Source organism: Phalacrocorax aristotelis, chromosome 13 (genome assembly GCF_949628215.1).
Source record: "Phalacrocorax aristotelis chromosome 13, bGulAri2.1, whole genome shotgun sequence".
Classification (NCBI taxonomy): Eukaryota; Metazoa; Chordata; class Aves; order Suliformes; family Phalacrocoracidae; genus Phalacrocorax; species Phalacrocorax aristotelis.
The window spans coordinates 2857905-2882717 of NC_134288.1; the positions used below are offsets into that span (position 1 = coordinate 2857905).

General features: G+C 37.2%; 1 protein-coding gene across 1 annotated transcript in view; it reads right to left on the reverse strand.

The window, feature by feature from the left end:
* The window catches only part of ITCH (itchy E3 ubiquitin protein ligase), a 62124-nt gene that overhangs the window by 15515 nt on the left and 21796 nt on the right, over positions 1-24813 (reverse strand). Inside the window, exons 2-15 of the mRNA XM_075108925.1 lie at positions 21073-21163; positions 18363-18501; positions 15107-15231; positions 13773-13910; positions 11533-11575; positions 9767-9936; positions 8368-8602; positions 7517-7612; positions 6023-6197; positions 4977-5043; positions 3289-3373; positions 1821-1949; positions 1062-1134; positions 88-159 (exon numbers count right to left, since the gene is read on the reverse strand). Of these exons, the coding sequence (XP_074965026.1) occupies positions 88-159; positions 1062-1134; positions 1821-1949; positions 3289-3373; positions 4977-5043; positions 6023-6197; positions 7517-7612; positions 8368-8602; positions 9767-9936; positions 11533-11575; positions 13773-13910; positions 15107-15231; positions 18363-18501; positions 21073-21142 (1617 nt within the window). The 5' untranslated portion in view covers positions 21143-21163. The remainder of the gene's footprint in view (positions 1-87; positions 160-1061; positions 1135-1820; positions 1950-3288; positions 3374-4976; positions 5044-6022; positions 6198-7516; positions 7613-8367; positions 8603-9766; positions 9937-11532; positions 11576-13772; positions 13911-15106; positions 15232-18362; positions 18502-21072; positions 21164-24813) is intronic.

Sequence of the window (24813 nt, forward strand, 5' to 3'; positions counted from 1 at the left end):
GCAAGATGTCAAAGGATCAAGAACGACATGTGACAATAAATTTATTCAACTTTTCATGCCCACTACTAACATGTTTTGATACAATACCTGTTGAAATGAGTCCTCAAATAATGTTTTCCTGCTCACTGTAATCTTTATGTGTTGTGGCATTGCCAGTTGCTGAAATGAAATTTTTTAGAGGTGAAGTGTACAACCACGTAAAGTTTCTAATACTGAGTTTGGACTGTTATTTGTGGTATATACTGTTTTAAGAGGTACAGTTGAATTTCACTAATACATATAAAACACAGTAATCAAGATATTTGAATCGCAATTTACTCCAACAACAAATTGCTTCCAATATTGGTATCTACAGTGATGGATATATGCCTTCACATCCTGCTCAGAACAGGTTCAAATACTGTACTGTTACATGACTTTGAAAAACATGAAGATCAAGAACATATTTTAAGTCAGCAAGGCTTTCTAACCCAGAATTTAATAAAAATTAGAAAATTTAGGTTATTCTGCTTAAAATTCCAAGTGAAAAATTAGGCTAGTCTCTCTGCTATTTTTCAAAGGATAATTCATTGACTTTTGAAAACTGGAACATTTAAACCTGAGACTTTCTTAAACACCAAAGTCACTTAATCTTTTGATATACATAGAGGACCAAGACTGACACACTGGAATTTGATACTGTGTTAGAGCACGCTAACGTGCAACACAGTATATTTTTCAATGTTTAGACATGCATGTGCTGTGTCAAAAGCCCTGCATTTTCTTCCAGAAGTATCTGTGCAGAAACTAGAATTTGGATTAACTATAAAAATACTGTGCCTCCATATATTCCCTTATTAACAGCAGAAAAAACACTATTCTGAAACCCACCACTTAAAAAAAAGTAGCTAAATTAACGTTTGCCTTCATTCTAGAAAGTTTTAAAGCCATAGCTTCCCTAGCTTTAAAGCTTACATGAGTAATTTGATTGCCTTTATTTGCAAGGCAGTGAAAAGTTCATTTAAAACATGTATTCAAAAACCAAAAATGCAAACAAATAATCCCAAGAAGTGAATCCATACCTGACACCAGAATCTGAAATAATGGACCTTTGCCTTGAAATCACGCACATAAGCTATCTGAGGTCCATTGTCTCTGGAACCAAAAGGAGTAAAAAAAATTAATTTCAAAAGTGTTTTTGTAATTTCAGTAAAAGTCTGCAGATGTATTATTTATATAGTTGTATGGTTTAGTTGGCTGTCTAGTTGGAAGACTCATTCATATTTTTTGATTTTGGGGTATAATTTTCATGTTTTTAAACTAAAAAGATCTTCCGTTGTAAATTGTGAAGTACATACACTGTACTTTTTAAACAGTATCTCATTATTAACTGTAGAAAAGATTCTAACAATAAGAATGAGATGACATTCAGTTAATTTAAGATGGGAGTTAGAATGGAGTTAAACCAGAATAAACATAGAATGGAGTTAAACCAGATTTTGCTTCCTAAAAATCAAAGAAAGAAAAAGTTGAGTGTAATTCCAAAAAGACAGACTAGTAACTGGAAGGAAGGGATCTGGTCATCAACAGTACTGATGAAGCTCCTCCATTACCCTCAAATTTTATATCCTACTTGGCAAAAAGCATTGCCAAGTGTTCAAAACACCGTCTTCTTCAGGGACAGTTATCAGTGGCTTAAAAAAAACCCAGAATATTAAGAAGTATTAAAACATGTAAAGCCTTCTGCATTAAAAAAATGTACAAAGGGGAAAAAAACTTTCAAAAATTATGTGTGCTAAACTTCACTTTTGAAAACTTAGTATAATGTTAAAAACACTTACAGAGCAGACTTGCCCGTGCGGGGATCTATATATGTAGTGGTTCTTCTGTTGTGATCCACAAAATATGGAATACCATCCACAGTGAACCGCATTTCCCAGCCCTCTGGTAAGGGTTTCTCATTCAGTTGACTACAGATACAAGAAAGTATATGGTCACTGATCAACTTCATACATTAAGTCAATTGAACAATACCTGAGACAACAAAATTTTGGCAGATCTAGAAAAACTACGGAATGAGGAACTTTCCATTCAATATTTATTTTGCCTTTTTTTCTTTTTAAATTTTCATGTCAGCTCTCAATTAGACCAAAATGACCGTTTAAATAAAAATTGGCTCATTTGGTTGCACTACCTGGAATAAGAGCAAATAGAAACTTAAGGGAAAAATGTAAGCAAGGTTTATCAATGTTTCCCCCACTTAAGAGAATTTTATCTTCTAACTATTAGGTTTTTATTTGAAAACTAACATAATTTTAGTAAGTAGCTTTTGATACCTCAAGTATAATCACAGTAAGTAAAACCCGAAGAATTTCAGAATGACATAAAGAAAATGCAAATACTGATCTTGCACAATTTTTTGACAACTTACAACTCAATATATTTGGAAGACCTGAGAAGTATCACTCCAAAGTGCTCCCAGAGTGACTTCCCTCCACAGAACTACATTGTAGGACCACATTTCTAACTGTGAAGCCAGCACATTTGGTTGTATTAAGAGTAATAATGTTCTCGACAGTCAGCTGCTGCAGGCACGACTGGGATGGAAAAGTTGTCATCTCTGGCTACAGCTGTTACCCCTCGACACACACTAGGCTATTCCACTCCACTCCCTCTTACTCCTCTACAGAGGACAGACATGGTTGCTTCACCAAATGGAAAAGGAGGAGTTGGGACTGAACACCCTTCACCCTCAATTTCCTGCCTACATTCCCTGCCTCAAAGAGTCAGAGTGAACAGAGCCCAAAGTAAGGAGTACTCAATTACTTTTCGTAATCTCTCTCCAGTTCTTTCTGCCTGTCTCTTTTTTTTTTTTCTCTAAAAAGGTTTGAGGAGGGGTGCTGCAGTTTTTCCAAGTTTGTCTTCTGTTTCTTAGCTATTGACTGTCTAGGAAACAGTCAAATTCTTATTCAAGATCCTCTGCACTATCCCATCACCACACGAAAGAAATCCCCACTCCTCCAATGATGCAAATGTTTAGACATGTGTGTCTGATTTATAAAGAGTAGGAGCTGTTCTGGGGAATGAACTTATTGCCATTGACCAAGACTTTCCTGGTTATTGTACTATGATTAAGTAATATTTTGACACTTTCCATTTTGACTAGTACCTTTTAATATTTTAACAGGCTCTCTGAAGTTTGTGTAGGAGTCCAGGTTTCAGCTGTGGCCAGCATTTCCTAGCTCTTAGTCTCACCACTGTGTTACATTTTCATTCCAGACTTACATGAAGCTACAATTGATTTCTTACCCCTGACTCCTGGGATCTTCCCACTGAGTGATTCGCGTGTTGTGATTGACAAAGTACACTCTGCCATTGCTATCAGTTCTCTTTTCTGAAAAGATGTGAAAGGAAAAAATTTCAATACCTGCTCGAAGTATTGCTGAGACTACATCAAATTAAATAAGTAAATGAAATGAACACACCCTGCCACAGCCTCTACTGTCTTCACATTTCTCGACTCAACATCTTTTCACTTTCATTGATGTTATTCCTTAATAGGCCATTCTCAGACAGGAGCCTGTATTAATACTACTGACAGCTAACAGCCATACAAAACTGCACCATCACCTATCCTCAGTGAAAAGCTGCACTTAGTCTTCACTAGTAAGTTCTTTATATCTCAATTCTTACCCTGAAAAGTTCAGTTATGTCTACCTGCACTGCTTATACCAACAATCCTGACCCAAACCATTGAAACAATATAAACATTGGCATGAGAGGAGCAGCTCATCACAGGAGATTTACCTTCACTAGATCTACTTGCCTGGTGCCTGCACTTTTAAAAAGTTTTTTGAGTATTTTTGCAAGTTAAAAATTTATATGGATTAAAATATTGATGAAACCGAAATTTCCATCTTAAGATCCTTTACTATGCTATTTATTTTTCAATTGTAGGAAAAAATTAATTGGAAGAAAACAAAAATGTAAGCTGTTTTCTCCACAGGAAATTCAAGCTGCTCCAATTATTGTGTCGTACCTTATCAGCAACATAGACAGTAAACATGAAACGGGTAACAGATGTATACACAAGTATCAAGGAAGTACAAGGGCTTCATATTCAAATTATTAACAGGGAATAAAAAATTATCAATGCAGTTTCCCAGAAAATACATTTATATTTTCTCTCAGATAGCATAGTGTATGCCCCTGACTGAACAAAGCTTATGATAAGTGCCCCGGCCTGGTCTTCTGTAGCATTCTGCAGCTCTTTACACCTGCCTGCTGGTGGGAGGGAGTGAATGAATTCCTTGTTTTGCTGTGCTTGTGCACGCGGCTTTTGCTTTCCCTGTTAAACTGTCTTTGTCTCAACCATGAGTTTTTCTCACTTTTACTCCTGCGATTGTCTCCTCAGTCCCACCGGGGGGTAGTGAGCAAGCAGCTGTGTGGGGCTGACTTGCCACTGGGGTTAAACCTACACCCCCACCCCCACTCCCTTATATCAATTGTAAATTGTTAATCCTGTAAAGCACAAAACCAGATTTATTCCAGGGAGAGGGGCAAGTCAAGAAGTGGCTATTTGTCATTAAAAAAACATTTTCAGACCAACAAAACTCTCCAAGAATTGGCTTGGAGAGGGAATTTGGCAGTCTGATTTCAAAGCGATATGGAGTGTGATTTGGCAGGAACAGGATGGTGAGTGGAAATCCTGCCTAATGAAAGTGGTAAAAAAAGGATGACAGAGTGAAAGAAGCTATTATGATAGTTACAGGGAGTAAACCAGAATGTTTTATACTTCCTAATCTATTTTGAAATTGCACATCCTTGTCAGGACTCTGTTTTAACAAAACATTTGATTAGATTTAGTTTTAAAAGATTTTTTAAATCCAGATTTTAATTTTTAAAAACTAGCCTAGAACAGCTGACAAAATGATTTGGCAGAAGTATGCTTTAATGTTTAATGACATTGCATTACAAAACACTCAAGTCAGTCTTACCCCATCCATGTGGCAGAGGGCCAAGAGGATCAAACTCTTTGTTCTGTGTGGATGAAAAGTCCTGGTTCTGCAAGTCACACAAACAAATGGTGCATTAACGACTCGTCATTTCTTTCCAGATGTTCTACCATAGCCATCATGAATTATTGAAATAAATGCATTTTTGTTAATGTTACATATAAGCAAAGATGCAAAAAAATTTTTCTCTGCGGAGAAGGTCTGTTTTACAGACCTTGGCATGCTTAATTAAATACAGTGCCAAGAAAATAATTATTCTTTGTTTAGTGCCCCTGCCTACGCAGAAGGGAAATTAGTACAGCAGCACCCAAAACAATCAGAAAGCAAACCACTTCGTTCCTGCATCCAGTACAGTTGTCCCTACCACCATTTATGAGGTCCATTTTTATTCTCTGCATATACAGCAAAATTAGAACCTACACCAGTCTTGATAAACTCGTAGCAGGAGTTGGAGTTATCTGAAGTCTCCTTTTCACCAGAGGTAAACAACAGATTTAAAATTCTGGAAGAGTTACTTTCAATTTCCCTGCTTTCATAATATTCCTTGTGCATATTTCATTTTACGCAAAGCAGAAATATAGGTCACGTGAGCTTGCTTACCTCCCAGGTCTTTGGCCAAACCAATACAAGACACAATACAAACAGACCAGCTTACTACCAAACTGTGATTTGTTTTGAACCCATGGCTTTTATCAATATTGTACATTAATGTGGTCAAAGAACACCACCTATATTCAGCTGGCAAATAAAAAACATTACATGGTATGTGCTACCTGCAGTCATTGCAAGGACATGAAGTAACATTACCAATTATTACTTCCTGCCATGCTACACACAGAATGATACTATATTATCATAAAGAATAAACGAAGTGTGGTATCTTTATGGGGAACAGTTACACACAAGCATGCCCAAAATACAAAAATACATTTATACTTTAAATATGCAGAAGAGAGACTAATGGGTTGAAAAGTTGAAGAAAGATACCTCTCTTTCTTAACCTCTATAGTCATCGTTACATTCCTTACCCCATATATAAATCTCTGATTAAATTGCTGCATAGCTCCTTGAAGCTGACTGCGCTGAAGCTGCCACTGCTCGTAATTTCGGACAGACTCTAACGTTGGTCTCTGCCACGTCGTTGTTCTAGTGAAGTGGTCAACATAATAAATTCTCCCCATGTTGTCAACTCGTCGCTCCCAGCTTTTAAAAAAATGACAAGCAACAGTTCTCAATAGCAGACAATTTCAAGGACTCAGAAGCACTTTCAGACAAACAGGCAGTGTGTTGGAAGTGGATATAATGCACGGGCTCAGCAGCAGACATTTTTTCTCCTTTTACTCCCCACTAAAATAAGAGCTCAAATTGTTTGAGGAGAATCACTTTTACTTTGTTGCATATTATACCAAGTCAGACTCATTCCATTTACTGTACTTTCAGGAATTACTGAAATAGTTTAAGAGCGACACAAACGACTGTCAGTACTATACTGTCATTACTGCATTTATCCCACCCAACCCATAAGGCAACAGTCTGCTGCTTTCTCCTAAACAGAGAGCAAAAACCCTGACACTTTGGGCTCTACGATGCAAGATTTCCTCACACACTAATTTGGCAGAAAAGGAAGGCGTGGGCATTGGGTTTTGGTTTGGTTTTCTGTTTTGTTTCGGGCTGTGTTTTTTAAATTATTTTCCATGCATATGACATCAGTACTATTTACAGAACTTGAGTGAAAACACTACCATTTCGAATAAGTTTAAGTAATACACTAGCCAACCCTCTCAATGAGTTCAAAATAAATGGAGTATGACAGGTGGGTTCACTTTAAGAGACTGTCTGCCGGTTTCTGTTCTTTAATATGAAGTTCGCTTTACTATCCCATGTTTTTATTTTATAATTCTGTAAAGCGTGTGAACCACTTGAGTACGAATGAAGTGCAACAGAAAAATTCTTATGTTTTTCTTACATGTTTTAAAAAATAAGAAACAGAACAAATGTGAGCACCGCTTCCATGTGGAGACTAATGCCACTGGCTGTTCTGACACTAACAGCTGTAAAGAGCCTAATCACCAAAGCTGGTTTATAGGAGCACAGCAAATTAGCAGTTGGGAGCCCTGAGACAAGATCAAAGGACTGCAAACAGTCATCTCGGGATGAAGAGGTAACCAACAGCATTCTTGCTCAAGCTGATCGTTACCTCAGTCCCAAAATACTTTTCTCTGGTTTTGGTTCTCTTTTACAGTTGGGGGTGTCTGCTGTCTAACTTCAATCCATTTCTCAGTAAAGATGAACTCACTTAATCTTTGACAGGAAATTCAGATTCTGTTATTTTTGACGTTCAACTCTTCCAAACTATATACTATGCCTTTTTGCAGAACTCCTTAGAGACAACCTGGAGCAACTGTTTGCACTGGCCTCACACTTCTATTTACAAACATGTTTTCTAGCTTTAGTAAATTGTCAGCCAATTTCTGAAAAATCCAGGCATATCCTAGATAATTTCATGACTTATCCTGGCTCACCTTGGAGGAAGAGGCTCTGGCCGATCCCACGTTGTTCTTTTTTCAACATGATCTACATAGTATACTCGGCCATGTTGGTCTACTCTTTGCTCCCACCTGAAAATAAAACAACATTTTTATCTTCCCCCAGATCAAACTACTCCAAACATTCATCTAAAGATAAGAAAAATTTGTTTTCATGCAATGTTTATTTCTAAACAAAATGCTTGAAACTAACATTTCGTTCATGAGATGCACCAAAATGCTGTATAACGTACAGCGGTACGATGGTCATATTAACAGTAATTCTATGTCAACTAGAATACAAAAACATTCTACATGACCACCTCCAATTTCTGGGAAACTGAAACTAAAATTCATGCCTATGCATACAATTTTAGCGAGCAACGAAGCAAAGTTTTGTATTCAATATCAAGTGTATCAATACCCTGTTGAACAGAATCATCTGTAGAGCATAACCCCGTTTTAGAGTAACATTAATTCAATTTAAATCCTCAACATATGTATATTTTGCAAAGGTCACATATATGCAGAATTCATAGTGGCACTCATCACATTTTCTGCATATGCAGCATTTGGGATACTGACTTCATTCTAATTTGAAGACAGCAAGCTGTTTCACTGACATGAGAACATAAGACCAGTATCAAAAATAACTGAAAGATTAATTTTTTTCTTGAATAAACATTGCTTGAAGGCCTAACAGGCAAAACTTCCAAATTAATATTGCCGGGGGATGGGATTTTTTCATGCAGCAGAAGGCAGATGTTATGAATGTCATTACACCCACTGTAAGTAAAATAAAGCCAGAAATGTCAGCGCACACACACAAAATATCTTTGAACTCATACCCAGGTGGAAGAGGACCTTGACTGACTGTAGTAAGTGCCTGAGGTGGAGGATTTACTGGCTGGACTTGTCTTGATACTGGAGGTGTGGTGAGTGTAGCAGTTGCAGGAGTAGTTGTTGCAGCTGTTGCCCCCTCAGGGCTCTGTTCTGAAGATGTGTTTGCAGCTGTACCTGCCAGCGATCCTGCACTGGCCCCGTCATTTTCTGTGGACGTGGATGAAGGACCATTTATACTTGCTACGATGTCAGAGATAAAGACAGAAGAAAAGTGTCTTTAACTGATATTTATCATCAATCTGTTTCAGAAGTTGTACATCACAAAAGTAAACATGCAAGAACTGGTAGTTCAAAGCGCGTGCATACAGCTACCTTTTACACGTTACTCAAAAACTGAAAAGCAATTTTGTCTCACTTTGTAAAAATGCATTAATCCAAGAACTGCCACCAACGGCTCAATTTTGATATTTCTGATAGAATAAATCATATGTGCCAAAGCAACTTGTCTGCATTCTGTACATGTTAAATGATTACGAACAAAAAAAACCTACTTTGTTGCATTGATGAGTTAATTATTTTCCATTTATTATTTGGAATAATAATTTAAGACATAATAAGCTTAAAATTTTCCAAGAACAGATTTGACATTGCATGGAAAGAAATGATTGGCATAAGAGGGGGATATAGATATACATTCTCTAAATGGTTTCAGTTTTTTCTGAGTGCCATTTGGAGGAAGTTGTACACAAGTAAGGCCTTATTACTGGACTACACCGGATTAATTACTGTTTTGCAGTTTCCCATCCAGGCTCATCATTTATCAATTGTAATGACAAGACTACTGAAACAGGCTGCAGCGTATAGGGGTAAAGGAGATACTCTAAAAACATGAACTAACTTCTCAGGACTACTTGTTTTAAAGTTTTGTAGTTTTTTAAATAATGAGAAAACTTTAAAAAAATCATCCATTTCAGTGCACAAGAGTAATGAATGTTTTAAATGCTGCTATTTCACAGTATTTAACTAGACCTCTAGAAACAAATAACTAGTATTTCGAAGCCCAATATTATCAATTTGAGAGAGTTCTGCGAGTCCTTCAGTAGGATTCAAACCCAATGGATGTCTTAGTGCAGTAGTAGAATTCACTCTTCTTTTGGTCCCAGCTCCACTACATGTAGCAGTACCACTGCAATTATTACTCAGCAGACACGGAAGCAAGAAATTTATAACAGGAACAATGATTAAACAACACGTATTGAAAGCAAGCTAAAAACTAGTCCTTCAGAAGTTATCTGCCCAAGAATTTACCACGAAGAATGTAGTTAAAATTCAACATCGGCAATGGCTATGTTCATTTAAAGAGGGTGCAACTTCAAAATGAATGCCTGGCCCTAGAACACATACCAGCCACTGAAGTGGGTCTGCGGGGAGTGGGTGGAGGTGGTCTCGAAGGCCTGGGAGGTCTGGAAGGTTTGCAGTTTCCATTTGTCAGTAATGGAGAATCACTGCCATTAACAGTCTTGTTTTCACTGGGAGCAGCATCTTCACAGCTTTCAAGGCCATTTGAGTTAGTACTTTTTCAGGAAAAGACAGAAAGGATAACTGTTCTAATAGTACATAGATGATATTAAACTTTATGAAGACACCTGAATGTAATAGTTATGACATTCATCATAATTACAAAAACCTATTATCCGTATAAACATACTAAGAATTTATCTCCTGAGGTATATGAAACCTCAATTGATTACAAGGTTGTGAAATAGATCTATATAACATCTGCCACTGAATTCTCCTCTTCCATTTCCCAACTCGATACACCTGCCTTTAGGCCCAGGCTCTCAATTTTGCTGCTCAGCTATTTCCACCCATGAATTCCACTTGTCTCTAATGAGATAGGAAGCTGACTAAGACCTGAGAGCAACCTGTGTGCATTTGCTCCACAGGGCTTGCATATGCTCAGAACACACAGAATGCTTCAAATTTTTTGAAAACTTAATTATGCATCCACCAAATTTCCCCCTAAACTCAATTCTGGAAAGGGCTGGAGAATTTAGGACTAAACATTAAAGTTTTGATCAACAGCTATGAATATAAGCTTCTCAACTTCACAAGAACTAAACAGCAGCACTCGCCCATTCTGTACTGTTCTGTTCTACCTACCAGTGTATTATTCTGATATATTTGTAACTCCTTAAGCAGAGTTACAGGTATCTACACCTTTACTTCTAAAGCATTTTATTTTCAAAATATATTGAGCAAAATAAAAAGACCGTTGGCTCAAATTCTAGCGGATTGACAGGTCAAGTACATAGGCCACCAGTAATAAAACCATAGGTTATTTTTTCAGACCAGTACCTCTAAAATTACATTCCTTTAAATGCACACAAAATAGAAAACAGTAGGTAAGCCTACACACTCAGGCATTCTGAATACCCAAGCATGGAAACATTCTTCTGAGCATGAAAAAGAAACAGAACAAAAATAAACTTTAATGGGAATACTTTAGACAACACAGCTAAGCAAGTTATGATCTATTTAAGAAATAGTGACATTTAACTTGGCTATTCCAGATGACTTTCAAAAGTGTTGTGCGTCTTAAAATACTTGTAGTACTGGGAACTAATTAAAGCAGCAAGATGCTCACTGCAGGTTAAGCCACCATCAAGTATGGTCATACTTTTATCCTACCAAGCAGGGCACATAATCTGATACCGACCTTAAAACACTACAACTGCTAGACAGCTTTTGGTATCTTCTTAACAAAGCTAAATATAATTCTGATATCTACATGCTATAAAGCCTAACAGAGTGAAAATAACCAATGCCATTTACTTGCCAGTGGGATTTTTTTCTTTTTTTTAAAAATTTTACTTTGGTTAATCACTGGGAGAAGTATGAGGAAGACAAAGGGAAAAAAACCCAAAAGATCAATCAGGTATGGAGGCAAACTGAAGCTAGAGGATGGGGCTCATTTGGAAAACAATTTAATATGTGAATGTACAACGGTACGGTATTTTTGTTTAGGACATGACCAGATCTTAACAGATACTGCTGCAGGGCATATTCAGAAACATTTCAATTGCCTTCTTTATAAAACATACAATTTCTCTTTCAAAACTGCAAACACTAAAAGGCAGTGTAAAGGAAAAAGAGGAGAAAAGTCTTACCGCGTATCATTCCTTACTTTGGAGCTATCATTCTGTGTAGGACCTTAAATATCAGACAGAAAAAGACAACAGAAGTATAAGCAATATTTCTAATCATTTCCAAGAAAAGAAGCAGTCTTTAATATTCACATTTCATTCAAATGTGGAGGTGATACACTATGTGCTGCTCATCTACTGCCTTATTTCAAAACTATACATTTTGCTTGTATGTCTGTCTCTCATATGTGTGTGTACACATTTTTCTTAAACCACTGCCACTCTGAGTAATATTTTCACCTTATGGAAGATAGAACAGGGTATCATTTGACTGTATGAGTATTCCGAAACACAGACAGCTGAGTAACGTTGTCTTCTGGTTTCATAGCAGTATCAAGCAGTGTTCTCCATTCTTCAAGCAGAGCTGGCTTTTCATGTTCTCTACCGTTTCAATGATGACAGGCACAGCACGAAGGCCAACAACTTAGCTAAAATCTCCTCTCTGGTTGGCTAGCAAGCCAAAGGGACTTTGTTTTCTGGGGCTCTCTAGCCTGGACCCCTCCCTTTCTCTGTAAATTACTTAGCATAAAGGCATTCAAGCAGGTAGAAAATATGGCTGCACTCCAAACAGGATTATAGCAGCTCAGCCTAGATTTGCAGAAGTTTTGCAACTGCTTATTCAGCCAGCTCAGAAATACTTGCCTTTTGTGCCAGCATTTGCAATACTTGAATGTGCAGTACAGAACTGCTCATTCATGTAGACAGCACAAACACTTTATTTCCATATAATTAAGCAAATGTCATTAACGAAGAAATCAGTTATCAATTCTGACTGGAACAATGTACAGATCTAAGCCAAAGACAAGGATGTAGTCATGTTAAGGCTTATGATAATGTCCTGCTAGTGGGCTGCGCACCAAAGTGATTTTAATCCCAGAAACAGAAATCCTAACTTAACAAGCTACTCAGTAAACAGTGTATTTGCCTGTAAGTACCTTTAGCCTGTACAATAAAAATGTGTTAGACTAAGATTTAACTCTTTCCTCATGGGCTCCAGTCCCCTGATCATCTGGGAAACCTTGGCCAAACTTCAGGCTTGGTATGTCAATGTCTGTCTCTGCTGTCAAGCCCAAAACTCTATGTAGTTCTCAATTCCACCACCCACATGCCTTTTTCTACTTGCTAGCACCTTTTTCTCAGTAGGTGAATTTCAGGAAATGGAAGCAAGCTCAGATGAGAACTAAGTATTGCATAAGAGGAAAATTTGTTACTTTCACTAGGTATCTCTATCAACATCCTCAGCCCTGCTCTAGGAGCCCTACACAATCCCAGCATTTGGCTTTTATTTTAAAAAAAAATAAAAATCCCAGATCACCAGATCATGTGATTGATCCTTGTAACAAGACGGAAAGAAAGATGGACTAAAAGCTTTAAGAACTTATGGTTGCAAAGCTAGTGTATTAATTCAATTTTCCTATGACACTTAGATGGAATCTCAAAGCAACTTCCTCTAGTCCTTAAAAAAAAAAAGAAACAGAAGCCTAAAAATTGCTAGTTAACTGTCTAGATAGTTGCTACAGCAGACAGTCTCTCCAGTGTTGCCTTCTGGAGAAGTAACCTCTTATCTATTCCTACTTTGCAATGCACAATACCGTCACAAATGCTCCGTTGCCTGTCCTGCACCAATGGAATTAAAACCCCTGACTTTTGATTTTAGTGTAATTACACATTTTACGTGTATTCAAGATTTTTGGTTAAAAATCATACTAGATATCTGAAACTGAAGACACCAACTCAACAGAATACTGGATCTCACTCCGCAGCACTCCACAGTGAACAAAATCTATGAAAACATTAATTTAAATGAGATTTTTAAGAAAAATTAATATAAACCCATGTCTCCTAGTGAGCATAATTATTATTATGAGATCAGACTAACTTATGTTGTATTCTTCTCTGTTTATCATGTTGTTAAACATTCAGGGAAGCTAGAGGCTTTCATTAAAGTTTGGGACTGCTAGGTATAAGGTAGCAAAGTCCAGAAAACAAAGATGTTTATCTTATTTTTGTTACAGGCTGAAAATCTTCACTGTGGACTATGACTCCACCCCAAATAAAAATGCATAAGAATTCTGGTCTCTACAAACAGGAAGTTATAGAAACCTCTGTTATGATTATTAAAACATTGTTTTAAAGCTTCCAGGAAAAAAATCTTTGCATACCAGCTATATGTAGAGGGCACATTTGAATGGAAAGTTACTTACTTCTTGTACTTGACGCATCACCATTGGTTAGGAGTTCAGGATCTACCTGCATCCCATCTAGACAGACAGACAAGTCTCCTACCACTTCTGCTGGTTCTCTGTCACCAACAAGATGCAATGTCACCACTACCTGCTCAACTGAAAAAGCAGAGAAAAGAATGGGAGTTTATCTTACTACATGACAAAAAAAGTGCATTTTATTCAAGAAGCCGATCATAGCAAACCCAGAACGACAGCTCTGTCTCTCCATAGTTTTTGTTTTGCTGGTAAAACTAATCATTTCCAGATGTCAATAAAAAGTTATTTCTACAAAAAGGGGGAAACTGGAGCATAAGCTTGTTACTGCCTAAAGAAAGGATTATCATTACAGCAGAGATTGAGTCTCATGTTTCTGCCCACATTTCTAAAGCAATTAATACACGTGTCCTCAAAAACCTAGCTGTAGGACATGTAATTCACCTTATTCTTCATACAGAGCAGATATCAATTCTATCTAATTAAAATATTTCACATTTATCTAACGACATCAAAATTCACATTTAGAATGTGAAGATTTTGCATCATATCCCAAGACCAAAGATATTTTCACAGTAAATAGCTCTTTCAGTGAAACAGAACTGTAAATAAACATTCTTGATGAAACTGTCTGAAACAAAACACAGTGACTTCCAGCAGGCTGTCTGGTGTCATACAGAACAATGTAGTTACCCATGGTAATTTGCACCCAGATTCAGCAGGCCAGTAACAGTCTGTCAGGAGAACAGCTTATTACACTATGAATATGCTACATCTCAACGTCCGGAAGCACACGCTTTAGAGAAGGTACGTATGGCAGCACAAAGCTATGTGCTGTAGCAACATAAATTCTGTAACAGGTGTGTAGAATTCTATATTTCAATTTCAAGCTTCAAAAGATGCACATGCTGCCTAAAGGCTTACTAGTTCTAAGATGCATTAAATAATACAACATATCCCTGTAACACCATTTAGAACAAAAATAACTTTACACACTTCCTCATCCAGCACCAGGAACACTTCAGAGTTTTTATTTTTATGCTATGTAAAAGGAAAGACTCTTTTCTTTAATGAGGTTTTCACTCTTGCCCATACTACCAAAGTGAAAAATACCATGTTTTCAAAAACACCACAGCAGACTGTATTTAAAAAAAAAAAAAAGGATCACACTGAAAAAGTAGGAGGAAGCTCACAAATGCAATCTGTAGCAACTAAAGGAACTCTCAAAGGTCAACTACAGAGTTGCACACAGCACTCATTAACAGACAATTCCTGACAAATTCCGCAGCATTCCAAGGCACTGTTAATCTTACACTTACGTTTCATACTGTTCGATTTCAAAGTCTCATGAATATCCAGAGCAGCACTTCCCAGAAGGACATCAGATTTTAACGTTTGATGGCTCCAGACTCGAAAGTTTAATTTACTTACAGGAGTGACAATTCTGGAAAGAAGTAGTTGAACACTGCATAAGGGCATTTGTTGGCAGAGGAAGTGGATGAACCGAGCAGTCTACTTTCAACTGTCACTTAAAATTGTTTAAAAACAGAGAAATAATGGTGGTAACATCAAACCATTTCTAATTATCACATTCTAGTAAGCGGTCATATCTATGTGTCATATAAATCAAGACTGTTACAAAACTGTTCATAGACTGAGGACCTTTTAATTATTACTATTTTAAGGAAAATATCTACAGAAAAACTGCCAGCTCACAATGAGCATCTGAGCATAACCCAGATTAGAAAAAAAGACTGATTCTTGCACATTCACATTTCATGAGTGTTCAGCATTTGCATACGTTGATGTGAAAATTCTTCCCATAGAGAGAGAAAACAGCAAATTTGCATTCTGAAGTGGTTATCGGAAAACTTTAGGACATCCCACAAAAAGGGACGTACTTGGAAAAAACTAAAAATTATTTCAAGTATTTTAGGAAGATGACCGTTCCCCTAATAAGCTGGCACATTCTTATATCATATTATGACAAAGAATCAGAAATATATACAAAATTATTTAACATTTTACTAGTATACTTCTGGCTTCACAATGCATTTACTGAGAACAGAAGAACATCCTCCATGGCTTAACAGTTCAAAAACTTCCCTCACCATTTCCAGGAGTAGGATGTATTACTTCTACAGTGTGCTAATTTGGTCATGTCCTTGGGAGAACTGGCTCCAGGTTTACTACCAGAAAAGTTCCTTATGGACACAACTATCACAACAGTTTCTCTTAATTCCAAATCAAGTAATTCAAAGAACTCAACCATTTATTTCTATCCTTTCACTTCCCTGAGGCTTTTCTTACATTTTTACTTGTTTTAAGTGACACAAAAATCTGAACTTCATTCAAAGCAAGGTGCCACAACCTGGAAAGATACCTTCCAGAGAGCAGGCACAGTACAAACAGTAGCAATATAAGCCTCTACGTAGTCCAAACAAGAGCTAAAGTTCTCTCTGAAAACTTCTGTGGGCTGATAAGGTCCTAAAACCGCAATACTGCAGCCTCTGCCAAACACAGACAGCCAAGCTGGGGCAGAGAAGGTACATACCTGCTTCTGGAAAAAACAGCAGCAGAGTCACTCCCTAAACCTGAAAGCTCTTGATCAGTGATTACCTATGCCGTAAGACCACCCCACTCACAGATCTATGCCAGCAGGTATGTACTGGGAGAGGCCCTTGCTGCAGAAACCTGTGCAAACAAACATTTTCTGCTACAGCAGTTACTTAGTCTTCCTCTCTCTACCTCCAAAACAAGCTGAATCAAACCATGCTCGTTTCAAAACTGCTAAAGTCACCAAACATTTCTTGCAGCAAGCTGACGACAGCTGAGATAGCGTGTGTAATCAGGCAAATCTTGGAGAACAAAGGAACTCTCCCAGTGATATGAAAAATCTAAACGCTTGGATTTTTCTTTTTTTCTTCTTAAAAGTGTTCTGAGAACAGCAGAAAAACAAGCATCACAAACCAGCTGGTATTACAGCTAAGATTGGATGCTTTTTATACTCTAGAAAGTTACTCTTAGAGGTAAAAATTCACCTGCCCCTCATGTTCTCAAGTTTTGAGAAGCCTTACAACAGAGAATCAAATTTACATCGCTATCAGTTGCTGACATTGTATGAACACATTTTTGTTTTTTTAAAAAATAAAGATCTTTAACAGCAACTTCAAAGTAATTTTCAATACCAATATTCTTTTTCTATAAGGAACACTTACATTTATGTACTTTTAAATTATTTTAATTGTGAGAAACAGGTATTACAAATTACTGTTTTCTCAGTGGATAATTTCACTTGTATATGCTTGGTAAGTCCAGACTTTCATAGTTAGACAATCCCTTCAGAATACGCAGCTCCACCAAACAGACTGCCCCCTAGAAGAGAAGCCCATGGTCCATACCCCTTTGCAGAAGCCATTACACTTTTCCTTTTTATTCTGCATCTGAATGTAAGCAGCTGTGTCAAAATATTTCCTAAAACACAATTATCTTACTCCACTAAGTTTCATGTAGCATTACCGTAATCTTCAGTGAAGCTGACAGGTGTTGGGTGTCTCTGTTCAGCACTTACTAACAAGAGCAAAAATTGCCTATGTATGGCTGTGGACTTGCGCATTGCAAGCTACAAACATTTCAATTTTATAAAAAAAGAAAGAAAAAAGGCAGGCTTTAAAAGCTAAAAGAAAATTCTGCTCTTGCACACTGATATGCATGTAAAGCACACAGTTTTCCTCTCCTTAAAATACTGCTTTGCAGTGGAAAGTAAGGTAAATAGTAGTAACTGAAACTTCGTAATAATCTGTATTACAAGAAAAGAACAGGCACAAAAAAGGTTTTCATTAGGCAGGAATGTTCACATTGCCTCAAGAACAATAGCCTAGAAACTAAGCATAAGCAAATGTGCAAGTACAAGACTGACCTTTATCCCAGTGTTGTATGTGACACATTTTTTAAGAGAAAACTAAATTTTATAGAAGCTGCAGAACTTTCTGTGCTTTATACTTTCTGCCATCTCACAACAGAAATACTGGGCCAAGAAAACATCAACAGCTGTGTTCATCTTGAATGCCATGTTAGTTTTTACTTTGAAGGCAGAAATTAATCAGGAATTTTGTACTTATGATTGAATTTAGACGTGCGCAACACAGTGCTAACTGCCTGTCCGATGGCATTGGACACAAAAGTGGTACACAAAGGACAGCTACACTTTTCAACCATGGTATTTCTGAAACACTCATCTTTAATGTGACAACAAAAACATGCACAGGATTGTCACTTTTATTACCAAATTACCTTACTTTCCTTACTACTCACAGGATTAAATCTCCTTTGACACATCACATACATTAATACAGAATTCATTTCTTCATAAGCACTATATATAAAGGACATAATGCAATAGTTTGTCAATATACGTTCCAGACCATAGTATATTTCCTCCAAAAATGACACAAATAATCTTCATATCATGTAACACTGAATGCCTTGCTTAAAATAAAAATGCAACCCTTAAGTCCACTGTCAATTGCATTAATTTAGCTTAAATAAATTGGGAAACAAAACCATCAAACCTACACTGTAAGATGCTGTTTCCACTTCGGACTATTTGTATTGTTGCATTTTTCTGTCTTCTTTGACTGCCCATCTACTGAGACTTCCACATAGGGGCTAGGTCCAAACCATTTATTTTTTTCTTTTAGTTTTGCTGAAATAACTGTTTAAAAAGAGAGGGAAAAAAATTTACTCAGATTTCAACTGCAAGTAATATTTTTCAGTTGTGTACTTCAGTATCAAGATTCAGGTCACTGATGCCTGACAATAATGCTTAAGAGAAAAAAAAGGATTAGATGGACAAATGCTCTTGCATTCCAGAATATTTTATGCAATGCTACAGCTCACACAAATTCCCAAAATGTGCAAGAGTACTTCTATAACAGCAGAAGTTATAATTCATAATAATCAGTATAGGATCCACAAAAGCACTTAGGTGTTGAAAGCAGAAAATATCCTCTACAACCTCCTCCTGTCTATCACCAGCCAAGAGAATTCGTGGAGTTTATTACACTTGCTTGTTAAAAAGCTCAAAATATTGTCCCTCTCATTAAGGCATCAGGGAAAGCTGCCACCACCTCTGGTGGAAAGAACATCATTAAAAAAAGAACTTTGCGTCAAGTTTTCTGTATCAAAGCAAACATACAGAAAAGCTACCTAAGGGCAAATTCTGAGTTGCAGTAACTACCTATTGCTCTAGAAACAACAAAACCTGGACAGGATTTGCAGCTGTAGAGCTTTAATTTGGCAGGTGCGGGTGGGAGGAGAGGGGCATTTTGGTTTTCTGGTTGGTTGGGTTTGGGGTTGTTTTGGGGGTTTTTTTGGTGTTTGGTTTGGGGGGGTTTTGTTTGTCCTGGGTTTCTTTTTGTTGTTGTTGTTAAACATTCAGTATCATTGACTGCAATGCTCCTGTCTCTTCAATCTGTGGCTATGTTGCCTCCATTTAGCCAAAGAAGCATGTGCGTGCACGAGTCTACCCCTGACATTTGACTCTTCGATTAGGAGTGTTCTTGGATGCCTTGGCAACACTAAACTCACAAAACAATACTCAAGACAAAGATATTATTACTTCCAATTGGCCAGTGAACTCCACTCTGTTCTAACAACTTGGTCTCCCACCTCAGCTGCACTACATCCTTAAAAAATGACTAATTCAAGTCCATATGGCTAATCTACCTAGATTCCCTTTATAGTCTATGCTTCTTTAGAGATTTAGAGAAGTAGCTTAGTATAAACTGCTCCCAAGGGAAACTCTTTATATATTACAGGCACCTTACAGAAAATAACTTCAACTAGCTAACATTAATTTTCAGAAATAGCTCCCCTTCCCCTTATGTCTCCAGTACTTCTATACTACAGCATCTCATGCCTCAACATCACCAGCTATTTCAAAGGCATCAAAACCTACTTTGACACAGCACAAATCAGTGGTCTTGTACCCACTTCCAAGGTTCTTACCCAGACAACTGGAAAGTTCATTTTAAAGTAATGAAGACAGCCGAACAGGGAGGTGAGGCAGGTGGGAGGTGCTGTTTACAGAAATGTCTACAAAAAGGTAACGCCTGCTTGCACAGGAACTAGTTTGCTCACAGACTGTGGCTGAACTACAGAAATGAAGAACCATTCAAACATCTTAACAGCCTCAATTCTAAACACTGAGATGTTTTTTCAACTTCACTTTCTTTATGTGAGTCACAGGCCTTTAACTGAACAAGCCTTAGGCAGCAAGCACCACTTCAGTCCTTAGCTCTGCTCGTCACAGCTATGTGGAGGATATATCTCCTTCCAAACCTCTTCAGCTTTTCTCTCCAATATCAACCTGCAGGGACAAGATTTCTCTTAAAGTGTCATGACCTACTGAGAAAAAACAAGCTTGTGATTTCAGTGTGACAGCTAGCGTCAGCGTAACCTATTCCGTTCCAACCTCCTTTCTACTCTAAAGCTTTCCCATTTATTTTTTGACAATTCTTTGCACCCCCACAATATCAGCTTTGTGAAAATTCTGCATATACCTGTACTCAAAGTGCAAAATTGACCCTTGATGCTTCTAAACACAGACCTGCATATATCCACAGATCTCCCATTCCCAGGCTTCAACTTTTACGCTTCAGTAAAATTTGTCAGAGAGCAAAAGTGAGGAAAACTTGGTAATTAAATTTCAGCACCTGCTCTGTTGGTGGGGCACTACAAAAAGCAAAGGAGGTCATACAAATCCATTCCTATGCAATCTACAGGTGCTCAATTACAGTAATATTCTCACCAACACTTTTATTAAAGCTCCTTTACAATAGCGGCCATAAAAACGTGTACAAGGGAGAAGCAATAAGTCAAATTTAATGAACAGCAGTTCAGATTCACTTCACTTGAGATGTAAAAAGATTGTTAGGAGAAAGTGTTAGTAACCAAGAGCAGTTTCATATTACATTATTACATTTCAAAGAGGGCTGTTCTGTACAATACACTTAACAGCATTCAAAAAGAATTATTCCTCTTTTTTTTCTACACAAAAAAGTATAATTTCAAAATGCATTTCCAATAAAATCCTTACTAAAATATCTACATTTCTGCCAAGTAATGACGGCATAACACCACCAATTTTATTGTGCAGCGTCTCTCGGGCTTTGTACAACTCAAAACTTCCTGAAATGCAACATACTAATAACTTCCATTTAATTGTGGGAAAAACAGTTTTACATTTCTAACCAGAAAAGATATAACCTTTCAAAAGGCTTACCAGTGATTTGAAGCTGTGATTTCATGGAAAACCCACTGGATGGTCCTGATCTGGACCCACTGCCAGCCATAATATGGGCTGGATCTTGGATCTGGATGAAGAGACAATGTAAACATTTGAATCCTTAGAAACTCAAAAATTAAATCATCTGGTTTTTGACATGTAGATACATTATACTGCAAACAAAACAACAACACTTGTTCTCTTTCTATTTCCTATCCATTTCCCCGAAGTATGGAAAAGGGTTTACAAAGGGCTTAGTCTCTACTATTGCATGATCTGTAAATATTCATGTCCTAGGCAAAAGAGGTCTTTTGATTTTGTCCCTTCCATTTGCCAACTAACTGAGAGTGTGATGTTCTAATCACAAAGTTTGCTGTACCTCTTACGTCTGAAAATATCTGCCTACTTTGATGTCGCAAGTCCTGGCTAAGAAGTTTATCTTCCATGTCACGTATTACGTGTTTTGGTTTTTGGTTGTTTTTTAAAAAAAAAAAGAAAACCACAATCCATAAGCATAGGAAAAAGTCTGAAAATGAATTATTAAATGAAAAGTGGATTTCAAATTTAGAGAAACTTGCTTCTGTATGTCTTTTGTTTTCACTCAGTCAGATCAAGTCTACAGATGGGGTTGTAATTGTACAAAGCATTTCACTAGAAGAGGAAATACATCGCTTCTGAAGAGGTTAAGACAACCTTCACAGCCCAACCCTCCCTCCTCCACATCCCAACCCTTACACCTGTACTAGTCTGACCCTCCCAGCACCAAAGCAAGCAGGTATTCCTACTATTCTTTCAGCTTGATTCAATTCAGTATTTGGTTTGGGGGGACAGGGGAGCAAGTGGACAAGATATATCATATAGTTTTGCTATTAACAGACAGAAATGAAATAGTGTGCTATTACATTAAAAACAGACATCGCTTTGGAAATATCCAGATATCCTTGCCTCCTATTCATTTTTAAAACACATATTCAGCACAACATCCCTTACCAACTAATTAGAAATATGTCAGTAAGTCCTCTGCAGCAGATTACCCACTGGAAAATGAATGGGTTATTGAAGACTCCAAATTACCTGCTGGATATAACTTCCAGACTACTTACTGCATCCCTCTCATGCCGTGTCCCCTCCTTTGTGCCATTTCCTCACTGTCTTCTGTGGTCATAACCTACTGCAAAACCATTCATCCACCTATATACCTGACCCAGCTCTCTTTGGGCTCCCATCTGTCATGAGGCTCAGCTACTCTGGCCAAGGGGTCAGCTAATAAGCACACGCAAATCTCCCAGCTCACTGCTGTGCATCTCTGGTCAGACACAGAATCTGAATCCCAAAGCAGATCAAGTATCACGTGCCAGCTCTCAGGTCATTTTCTGCACACAACATGATTTCTAACAAGGAAAGTAACATGTTAGCTTAAGCTGCTGCTATCGGTAGTTTGAGTACAAAAGGCTGCATGTATGAACTTACCAACTGATAACAGCACAAGCAGTCTAAACAAGAGCATGTCTTATCCTCTGCATGCATGCAAAACAGAATTTGTAAAAGGAGACCAATCTGAACGTCAGAACTTTCTTTTCAGAGGCTGCAATCTGAAGCAAAAGGTTTGTATTCTGTGACCATTACTGTGAAATTTGTAATTCCACAGGTATTTTCAAAGTGGTAAAATAGGAAGTTATTGCCTTCTACAGCTTGTTGATGCTAGTGCTAACTACCAGAGAACATGACACCACCAAAAAAAAGTACTGTCTTGCTTAAATAGTATATATTGTTATTAGTGGAGTTCAGTACTATTAATTACTAGAGTCCAGATGTGAATCACACAAATCCAAATTTGCTAGAGTGAAAAAAGCTTTGAATAAGTATTTCAAAAGTAATCTAAATTTAAAAGATTTAGAGGACAGTTTCTAATTCTGATCCTGTGATTAGTTCTACCAAACTCACTAGGTATCCTTTAAGCTTTAAGGAAGCAGGTGAATAGCATCTAGACCAATGCAGACATACTGGATAGCCTGAAGGAGTTTACATTTACAGAAGAGCTGCTATTTTCCTCCTGGAGAAATAACACTGCACATAATACAAACGCAGTTACTGAAGGTGATAATTTTCAACTGAAGTCATACAATAAGCATCATTCATTCAGAAGCACAGGTTAAAGCTAACTTTAATTTCTAAGCCTGCAAAATACACTCATTAAAACTATTTTAATATTTTATTATTTTTCATTGAGTATATGCAGAAAAGATTCTAGCAGTTTAATCACATCCAAAATGACTGTCTTACAAACATTTGAGTTAGCACATGTATCTGTGCAAGTGTGTACATAGCAAGACATAGTTTTCACTAACACTTAAGTAAAATTTCAAGAATCTATGGCCTCCCAACACTTCTAATAAAAGAACCTACGCTACACATTTAGTTCTTTGAGCTGCCATAAAGTTCCTAATTATTTTTGAACAATAAAACTGAAGAATCTTATTTTATTGCACACTTGCTAAAATAGAGAGGCTCTTCACTTAAATCAAGCTCCATTAGTTAACCAGGAAAAAGGAGAGTTCAGAGGAAGAAGCAGCAAGCAGCGATTCACCTGGGCCCTGCACTTCCGTAGCCCTACTTCTCTTTTCATGTTTTCAAATACCTTAACCCCAGAGCCTCTTCTGCTCCCCTTAACTGCCAGCTGAAAAAGACTCAGCAAGCAGAAGAGCTGATTCCCAGCCAGACATCCAGTGAGGAATAATGACTGAACTCACACTGCAGCTTTTCTCTCAGCTGGGCACTAATTTAAGTCTCTTCCCTATCCAGATTTTTCATAACTCAGAAATTTAACCAACTTGGTTACCTCCACCTCCATCAGTTTTTAGCTAGAATGGATCAGAAATTAAAGTTTGTAGTGCAACACACAGGAAAAGAAGAAGAGAGAAGAACAGGACTGGCAGGTGGAATGGTATACACCTCATTTTCCTAAGAAACAAGGCTAAAATACACAAATTAGTCAAATCAGAATCCATGATGATTAATGAATGACACTTTGGAGACTGCAAAACACACTAACCCCACAAGTCACATACATCCAGCTGATTTCTACATCTAAACTTAATTTTTAGCATTTAACTCCTCTTTGTTTATATAACAAATACACACACAAATTAAATCTGTTTGGTAAAAAACTAACATATTAACAGCTATTTTTAATGCTAACACTGCAGATTATTTCAACTCAAAAACAGCCTAGGGCTACCTGTAAACTTAATCACAAAGTAAGACAACATACACTCTTTGATCATTATTAAAATATTTCTATTTAGTTATATTACAATAAAACAATATTTAGGATTCTGCAACAAGCAAATGTCTAAGACAAGCAGTTCTGTCAGCAACTGGACATGAACAAGCCATCATGTGTGAACAGCAACAAGCATTTTAACTGTACTAGACCTCTGAACCCCCTGCCAGTGGAAAGAAGTGTAATGATTGCTTTCAGACTGTGTTATAAATAAGCATTTTAACAAAAATATAATTTGAGAAATCATTATAAACTAGATATGTCGCTGTATAAATTCATTGTAATGCAACATGTACTTCCACAAGCTGAAACTCCCATTCCAAATGACCGAGAATGCATACAAAGGTTTTTTTCTGCAGTAGAAAATTACCCACATCTTCATAAATATTCAGGTATTTGGTGGGTGTTTTTTGTTTAGTTGGTTTTTTGTTTTGGGTTTTTTTTTGGGGTGGCGT